We start from the raw sequence: 9,393 nt of genomic DNA, 5'->3' as shown, positions 1-9,393 counted from the left end.
TCACCGTCGGGCAACCGGGAACCGGTTCCATCTCACTTTTTAAAAAAATGGCAACTGCGTGAGTCCGCGCATGTGCAAAAAACCGTTTTGCGCATGCGCAAAACTTTTTTGCGCATGCATGTGCATGGACACACGCACGCAGCTCCCACTTTTTTTAATTTGTGATGGAACCGGTTCCCTTTTCCTTTTTTAGGTTGCCGACCCCTGGCCTAGCACCTGGTTGAAGTCACCTGGCTGAAACACATACCTACCTTCTGCAAAAAGTTGTCACTAGAGAGCTGAGTTTGTTGCTTTTTGTATTTGAGGTTTTACTTCCCTAAGCCACCCAGTGTCACCATAAGTGACTTGGGCAACGTGACTGGAAAGCAGTCAGCAACAATAGAGGCGATAGCAACAGCACCACTGCAGAATATGGGTAAAGCAAAAGCATTGTAGGCCACTGAATTTCCTATTGTACGAAGTGTGAAGAGCTAGCCTGAAACATAATGCCTCCTAGGTTAAGTTAGTGAGGAGTAATAGCTTAAGAGGGATATACAATTAAACTGTTAATAATTTGACAGGAAATCCAGCTTCTCTGTAATATAACAACAGCTCACACTTCAAATAGGTTGGGCATATAAACGATGATGTTCTCTGCTAGAAATACTCTCTCACTAAATATTTCTGATTCACCTTTCTTCTCATGGCAATTCACACAGAGTGCCCACAATGCAGAATTTCTTGTTACTTTGATCTTTCCTTTCCGAGTTAAATCTTATATAAGTCTTCTGGTCCTCCCGTCCCATTCATGTCAGAGGCGGCGGTCAAGGCACTTCCGGGGTGAAAGGATTATCCGGTGACATCACTGTTGCCTGTGGGGAGGGGTGCTCTTTTCATGTCCCTGTCAAGGAGCTGGAGCGAACGACGGGAGCTCACCCTGCCACACAGCAGCACTCAGGTTTCGAATGAGGGCTTGCTAACCTCCAACCCAGCATCCTCATCAGGTGATCCCCCACGCTCCTTTCTGCTGCTTAACAATGACAATAAAGTCATTTGGATATATTTCTAACTCTATCAAAATTATTTATTTAAAAGTCTATTTATGCAAATAGTTCCATCTTCCTTCACTCCTTATAAACATACTCAAGCGGACGATTACTGTGAAATAAAAACACATGAGTGGTAGGTTATATTACATTTACCGTTTAGAATCTGAGATTCTACCAAATTAATTCAGGGCTTTCAGGTCTGTATTTCTAGTATAATCCTATGTATTTTTTCTTTTGATTCTTTACTTTTTTTCTATAGCATTCCTTGCCACAATTTACTCCTTTCTCTTGGACAGAAAAGAACCCTTAATTCTAAACTTTTACATTTTTTAATTTTTTTATTCCTAAAAAAGAAAAAGGCCCACAAAATTATGACATTCAAGTTGACTACTGAATGTATCTGTCACAGTCTGTGTTTCTGGGAATTAACAGAAATTGTTTTATTATTCATTTTAACCACGCACCAGAAATGAGACTAAAAACCAGGCTGAAAGTGACAAACAGTCCGTAGGGGACTTCACCAAAAATCAAAGTATGAGCAGCCCTGAATGGAGTAAAGTAAGTTTTCAGGGAAAGATCCTGGGCACCTGGATACAGAAGATCAACGGATAGTTTTGACCGGGCTCTTGAAATTGCTGGCGGCCTGAAGCTGCAGCTGATAAGCCATAGGATGAATCTTGAAACCATAAAGTCTGAAAGAAACAAAGAAGTTAAAATAAAGTAGGGTGGGATGGAAGATTTAAAAGTCTTGCCCAAATAAACAACATATATTTTCAGTTAAAGTATATACAGGCTTTGTTATGATTTCAGTATGAATATTTGGTTCAAATAAGAAACCTTAGATTTTTTTATTTTTTTTAACTGCAAAATTTGTTAGAAGTGGGAATCGGCTCAATGTTACACCTACGAGCCTCAGGAAAGTAACGTTGGCTTAAGTTACTTAACTTCCTAAGGACAGGAAAAGCACATGTGGTTTAGAAGAAAATAAAATATTTTCTCTGGATAAAATCTTATTACACTTCTCAAAAGGCAACATTCTCAAGATGTACTTTGTGACTTTGTTTCGAGGAAAAAAAATATACTTTAAAACCTTTCCCAAATAATGATAAGTTTCTAGACTGAGATTCTTCTCTTTTTCTGACAGCATAGTATCTCAAACTGGTTTTGGAGTAGGAGGAGAGTTGTTATATTTATTCAGAGAATTAGTTTTTTATAAGCAGTTAAAATTTGATCTAATAAAAACATACTATTCTGTATATTATAGATTTTCATTATTATACAACAATTGTTTAAATTGTCACAAGAACTACCAGTATCTGCCTGTTTTATATATACTGCTTCTTTCCATTTCCTTGCTCTTTTAATTCTGTCAGTCAACTGCTTCTTTTACACTCCCTATCCATCAATTCTCTTATCAGGGGTAGGCAACCTCGGCTCTTTTATGACTCATGGACTTCAGCTCCCAGAATTCCTGAGCCAGCTTGGCTCAGCTTGGAAACCTCTCCCTTTCCCTTCAGCATGGCTGGCTCAGGAATTCTGGGAGTTGAAGTCCATGAGTCATAAAAGAGCCGAGGTTGCCTACCCCTCTCTTAGCTTCTGGCCTGCCTTCCTTCCTTCCTTCTTTACAGGGAAGCATCCTATTAACCCTATTAACCCGGTAAAAGAATGCCGGCGGATAACACCCAGGGGAGGGCCTTCTCAGTGGGTGCGCCTGCCCTTTGGAACCAGCTGCCCGTGGAGCTTAGGACTGCCCCCGACCTTCGGTCATTCCGCCGGGACCTGAAGACCTGGCTCTTTGAGCTTTCCGGCCCAGGCTGAGAGATTTTAAATGGGGTTTTATATTTGTTCAGGGATTAAATTTAATTATTTTAACTGTCTTTAAATTTTGTATTGTATTGACGTTTTTAAATACTTTGTAAACCGCCCTGAGTCCTATGGGAAAAGGGCGGTATATAAATTCAATAAACTAAACTAAACTAAACTTTACTTCCACTCTCCTGTTTCATCACACTTAGCAATGATTTGAACTGCACCTCTTCTTGAGCAAAGTATTGGGAAGCAGCACAGCCAGCCCTTATAGAGAGCCTATTGGTATTGCTTAACATTGCTATGTTTCCACATTCACCTAATCTCTGGAGACCATAATAATAACATCACAGGCTCTGGCTAGTAATGAAATGAGAATTTATGAGCTATGACAACAGAGGCAAGTAGCCCTGACAACCCAAAAATAGACCTGTTTTCAAGTCTTTGCAGCAGCACAGAGGTTTCCACTTTGTCTGAGAAGTCTCTACTACAACTCTATCCTTAACAATGAAGGGATCCTTCATTTAGGGAACTACTACCTCCTTTCTTCTTTGGGTGGCAGCAATAACATCAGGGATAACCAAACTTTTATTCAATATACTCTATTACACATTTGAGGGGGCCTTACCTGGGCACAAACTGATTGGCTGGTCGCTTCGGCCGATATTCAGGATGCACCATGAACAACATGTGAGGAAAACCAGTTCCAAAATACGCACCATCTGTGTGATGATGGCGGGAAGATTTGGGAGTATAGACATCCATACACTTGGGGCAGTATAGTTTGACCATAGCTTCCCCTGGGATATCAGACAAACCTAACAATGAAGACAAACAACAGTAAGATAGAATTCAGAAGTTAAATTCATTTAAAGAAGTTACTTGGTATGGGTTACAGAGCAGACTCACCGACCTGATTTCCATCAACAGTCCCCAGATCTACATTTTGCAGGTGTCCAAAACAGATGATTCAAGAATTTAGTTATAAAAGTGCCTGAACTGAAAGCATCCTATGATTGAATCTCTCTGCTATTTCGTCCTGATTCTGTAGTCTAATTTTTTTTCTTCATCTCCTACTATAAAATAGACCCCTTACGTTAGCTCTGAATCATTTCTTCCGTCATATAACTTACCAATGGGCAGCATAGGCTGATTCTCACAATAAACTCGAGGGCAGTATCCAAAGTCTCCCTGCTGGTATTTCTCAAGCTAGAAATAGAGGAGAAAAAGTATAGAAAATAGAATCTTTCTATAAATTTGAAAGGAACTAATTTGCTGACTCGGGACAGAGAAATCTTTTAAGGAAAATCTTTAAGGAAGCTGCACTTGCCAACTAACTTAAATCATCTAGATCAGGGATCCCCAACCTCCAGGCCATGGAACTGGGGTGGGTGAGCATGCTTGAGTGTGCAAGCCTCCATTTATACGACTGGCAGGCATACATGCCCACTGCTTGCACAAATGAGCCTTGGTGGAGCAGTGGGCTAATGCCTCGTTAAGTAACACCAGCTGCCTGCAATTAGTGCAGGTTCGCATCCCACCAGGCTCAAGGTTGACTCAGCCTTCCATCCTTCTGAGGTAGGTAAAATGAGGACCCAGATTGTTGGGGGCAATTAAGCTGACTTTGTAATAATGCCGCTTGGGGTGTGTGTGTGAAAGCCCTAATAAGCAGGCATATACATAGAATGAAGGCTACTGCTAAGCTTGTAAGCCGCCCTGAGTCTTCGGAGAAGGGCGAGATATAAATGTAATAAAAATAAAAAATAAAATAAATGGAGCTGTGTGAATGCGCATGCTCACCTACCGCTCGTGCAGAATCATCCCCTCTCCTCCTCCCCCGCCCCCGGCTACAAAGCTGGAAAGATTGGGGACCACTGATCTAGATTAATCTGCAGGATACGTTTAAAATTTACTCTCTTTTAGGTTTTATAAACTCTGATTGGGATCATCTGTCCAGGAACAATAAACAAAAAATTTACAGAGTACCCGCTTACTAAATAGCATGGATAATTACCATCTGGGCAATACCACGGTTTGTGAGGATATAGCGGGCATGAATAAGTCCATAGAGCATTTCAGCTGCCTGTTCAATCAGGTCACTCTGGTTAGGATTATCCTCCAGCTCTTCATCTGCAAGAGAAAGGGAAGGAAGTGCTCTGCTGCAATGCACTGTGACATTGACAAAGAGGAAGAAAGTTGTACTCTCCTAGAGAAGCATTAACCGATAATGATTCTACACGGTTATCTCACTTTATTCATTTATTCACTTTATTCATTTATTTACCCAGTATTTTCCTAACCATCTTGTCTTTCACTACTCCTGCTACTCCTACTCCTACACACAATGTAATACAACTGGCCACATATTTTGATAGGTTTACTTTAGCAAATTAAGATCAGAAACTTTTAAATTACTGTTATCTATTTCTCAAACATGATAGCTGTCTGTCATTTCTCAGATGTTTCAAATCAACATATTTTAAAGTGTATATTTCTCCTACTCCTTCTATATTCTTACTGTTACTCTTAGCAAGCCTCAGAATCTTTATCTTGATACATATTAACATCAGAGAGAGGGAGTGAACTGGTGTACTGGTTAAAGGCTACCAGGCTAGAAACCAGGGGACTGTGAGCTCTAGTGTTGCCTTAGTTACAAAAAGAGTTTGGTGACTTAGGGCCAGGCCCTTTCTCTTAAACCTAAAAAGAAGACAATGGTAAACCAATACCAGAAACACTGCCAAGTAAACTGCAAGAATTTGTCCATGTAATTGCCAAGAATCAAGACTAACTCGAAGGTGGAAAACATATAGGAGCTGTGACTAGGGGGGCTTTCGCCCAGGTTCGCCTGGTGCGCCAGTTGCGGCCCTATCTAAGCCGGGATGATCTATGCACGGTCACTCACGCGCTCGTGACCTCTCGACTAGACTACTGCAACGCTCTCTACATGGGGCTGCCCTTGAGGACCACCCGGAAGCTCCAACTGGCACAGAATGCAGCCGTGAGAGTTGTGTTGGGAGTTTCCCGATACTCCCACGTTACACCTCTGCTCCGTGAGCTGCATTGACTGCCAGTTGTCTTCCGGGTGAGATTCAAGGTACTAGTTATGGTATTTAAAGCCCTACATGGCAGGGGGCCGGAGTACCTCAGGGAACATCTGCTGCCGGCGTCAACTTCCCTCCGCCCTGTGCGTTCCCACAGAGAGGGCCTCCTCAGGGTGCCACCGGTCAGAGAATGTAGATTGGTGGCCCCCAGGGGGAGATCTTTCTCTGTGGGCGCCCCGGAGTTATGGAACCAGTTACCGGTTGAGCTCCGGACAGCGCCCGATCTTCGCTCCTTTCGCTGCGATCTGAAAACATACCTGTTCGAACAAGCCGGCCTGGCCTGAGGGTGGGATTGCTGGGGTTTTTTATTATCATTTTATTGGGGTTTTTATTAATGTATTTATTGTTTTTATGGGCATGTATTTAATTACTTTTTAATTTTTGTAACTTTGTTTTATTCTTGCCCTGTACACCGCCCTGAGTCCTTCGGGAGAAGGGCGGTATAGAAATATTAATAAATTAAATTAAATTAAATTAAGAAACAATATTTGACATTTTGAGTGCCCTGCAGAATGTTAACAGAAAACTGGAAAATTAAATAATTAAAAATCCTGCTTTTGGATACTGAAGCAGGATTCATTTCAGATTACCAGGTCCTCAGAGAATTAACATTTATGAAGACAGTCGAATAGAGGGTGGTTCGTAACAGCGTATTGTATAACCTGGGGCTTCTATTCTTATGACATGAAACAGAAAAAAGTATGCAAAGTGTGGTTCCTGGAATTCTTTCCAAACGCTTTGCTAGCTGTTGCCATAGACGGAGTCTATATTTTTTTTCTGTTAGAAAGTAATCTGGATATGCAGTTTTCTGCTTTCTCTGCCTACTGCCTCTGTGCATGTCCATGGTGACATGGCGGCCCAGGATACAAATGCTCTGTTGTCAGTCACACGACTGGAAGAAAAGATTTATTTATTTATTTATTTTATTGCATTTATATACCGCCCTTTCCCTGAGGACTCGGCGGTTTACAGGGAGTTAAAAATCAAGCATACAAAAGTTAAAAACCAATTTAAAAAATATTAAATCAACCCTGTATTATTAAAAACCCCAATTAAAATAATTTTCTCCTCAGCCTGGGCCCGAGAGCTCAAAGAGCCAGGTCTTCAGGCCCTGGCGGAATGAACGGAGGTCGGGGGCAGTCCTCAACTCCACCGGCAGCTGGTTCCAGAGGGCAGGCGCACCCACAAAGAAGGCCCTATCCCTGGGTGTCACCCGCCGGCAATCTCTTACCGGCGGAACCCTGAGCAGACCCTCCCTGTGGGAGCGCACTGGGTGAAGGGCGTTTGATGCCGGCAGCAGGTGTTCCCTCAAATACCCCAGAGCCAGGCCATGTAGGGCTTTATAGGTAATAACCAGCACCTTGAATTTGGAGGCCTAGAAGGAAGCAGTCAACAACATTCCATGCTACTGCCCAACTGCATCTTCAAAAGTTGGAGGAATATTTTCCTCTAAAACCTTACATTAGATCTAGCCCATTTTCAAGTTCAATCTCCTTTTGTTGGCTTTCTGCCCTGGACCCTATACATCAAATATGGACCCATTCTATTTTGTTTTTAGAGAGTGATTCTGGTGATAAATTGTCAAACAAGAGAGAATTCCATCTGTTGTACAGGCAGTCCTCAACTTACAACTATTTGTCTAGTGACTGTTCAAAATTACAATGGCACTAAAAAAAGTGACTTATAACCAGTTTTCACACTTATGACTGCTGCAGCATCCCCACAGTCAAGTGATCAAAATTCAGGCGACTGGCAATTGGCATGTATTTATGACAGTTGCACTGTTGCACATGCAATTACCATTTGTAACCTTCCCAGCCGGCTTCCAGCTAGGAAAGCCAGTGGGGGAAGCCAGATTTGCTTAATGATCACATGATTTACTTAACTAGAATGACTGCTTATCAACTGTGGCAGAAAGGTTGTAAAATGGGCACAACTCACTGAACTGCCTTGCTTATCAATGGAAATTTTGGACTCAGTTGTGGTAAGTCTGTTTTGAAAAATTGGAAAGAAGAAAAAAGATGCCTGAAGATTATGAATCCCAACATTTTCTACCTTGGTTAGCAAAAGCTTCCCATTTGATCAACCTGTGGAAAGTCATGTTTCTGATCCTGGCTATATATCTATGAAAAGTTTCCAGTGGCATATCCAATGGGCCCTGATTAGTTTCCCCAAAATGTCTTCTGAATAATGGCTATTATATACCTGCCAAGTGCATGTTTCCAGCATGCATAGCAACATCAAGCATGGAGGCATAGCAGGGTCAAGAGGTTACAGCCCACTAATGTTTTCAAAAGTCCCTGTAATGTCAAGTAATCCCTCATATAAACAGATTTAGATTGTTTCCCACCTGGTTCCAAATCGAGGATCATATCCAAAGCCTGGCGATAATGGGGAACTTGTTCATTGAGGCCAGTTAAATTGAACTTGTCTTGGATGTAGTCCTCATCCACCTGAAAACAAACAGAAACCAGGATCAATTGATCTTGACTTCTCAATTGCCTGTACTTTACTTTCTCAAGGTACAATAAGACCCAAGTAACCCATTTCTGAAATTGCCTGCAGCTCCCATTTATTTAAAATCTTCTAACATCTCTCTCAATATGTTGTTCAAATCAAATCTTTTTTTTTAAAGAGACCCTCCTAATTTCCAGCCCCCACTGAAAATGTCTGCATAAACATTTAGTGGACAAGGCTTCCCAACTCACCTCACAGAAGAACTCATTGCCTCGCAAGCCACAAAACCAGGAAATCCAAGATACCTCCTCAGAGCTACTCATCTTCCCGTCCTCTAGAGAAAGAGAGGAACAGAAGCATCCTCAGTGTTAACAGCCATCGCTCACACACACACACACACACACACACAAAAATTCTTTGTGGAAAAACTCTCTACACAAAACAGTCTCCAGAGAATTTTCAGCTCGCGTTCCCCAACCCTACTTTACGCTGGCCGATAAGCTACCGTCTTGCATCTGTGCATGGGAACCGACGCTACATAGGAATCCCATAAGCCGTTTCTTCCTTTGCAAATAAATACCCACTTCCGACTTATCACTTTTTTTTTTTTAAAAAAAATTGCTTTTTCCAGAGCAGTAATATCTCCCTTACCGCACCATTTTGCAAGAAACATGCAATCGACGCTCTTCCTTCCTTTTTTTGTAAACGCCCGGCACGCATCTTCACCGCCACCTCCGCTCTTCCCCGAATATTAACTGCAGAACTCCCATTACCTGACTATTCCTCCCCATTACGTTTCGGCCAATAAACTCTCTAACATCTGTAGCCCAATAACTCACCCCAAAAGGCACAACTGCCTCAAGGAGAGGGGACGCGGGCTGCGAACGAGCTTCGGACCACTTAAGGCCTCTGCCAAGCTTCAACGGCGCACGCGCTTACCTTCGCCGACGAAACGGCATCACGGGATTGCAGTACTTGAGAATCGGGAGAAAAATGGACCG

General features: G+C 42.2%; 1 protein-coding gene across 4 annotated transcripts; it reads right to left on the bottom strand.

The window, feature by feature from the left end:
* Positions 1–386: 386 nt before the first annotated feature.
* Positions 387–9,368, bottom strand: CSNK2B (casein kinase 2 beta). 4 transcript variants are annotated; one of them, XM_083355141.1, is made up of 8 exons: positions 9,044–9,106; positions 8,644–8,726; positions 8,286–8,388; positions 4,849–4,964; positions 3,968–4,043; positions 3,463–3,652; positions 1,616–1,720; positions 387–1,137 (listed from the first exon to the last, which is right to left on the bottom strand). In XM_083355141.1, the coding sequence occupies exons 1-7, from the start codon at positions 9,063–9,065 to the stop codon at positions 1,630–1,632; spliced, it is 681 nt and encodes a 226-aa protein (XP_083211267.1). In that variant the 5' UTR covers positions 9,066–9,106; the 3' UTR covers positions 387–1,137; positions 1,616–1,629. The 4 variants fall into 4 exon arrangements, with proteins under 4 accessions (XP_083211267.1, XP_083211270.1, XP_083211269.1 ...); XM_083355144.1 differs by lacking the exons at positions 387–1,137; positions 9,044–9,106 and adding an exon at positions 9,332–9,368 and having other exon boundaries at positions 1,144–1,720; XM_083355143.1 differs by lacking the exons at positions 387–1,137; positions 9,044–9,106 and adding an exon at positions 9,232–9,364 and having other exon boundaries at positions 1,144–1,720.
* Positions 9,369–9,393: the final 25 nt, after the last annotated feature.

This window comes from Vipera ursinii, assembly GCF_947247035.1.
Source record: "Vipera ursinii genome assembly, chromosome: 2".
NCBI classification, from domain to species: Eukaryota; Metazoa; Chordata; class Lepidosauria; order Squamata; family Viperidae; genus Vipera; species Vipera ursinii.
This window is presented reverse-complemented; position numbering and strand designations above follow the sequence as displayed.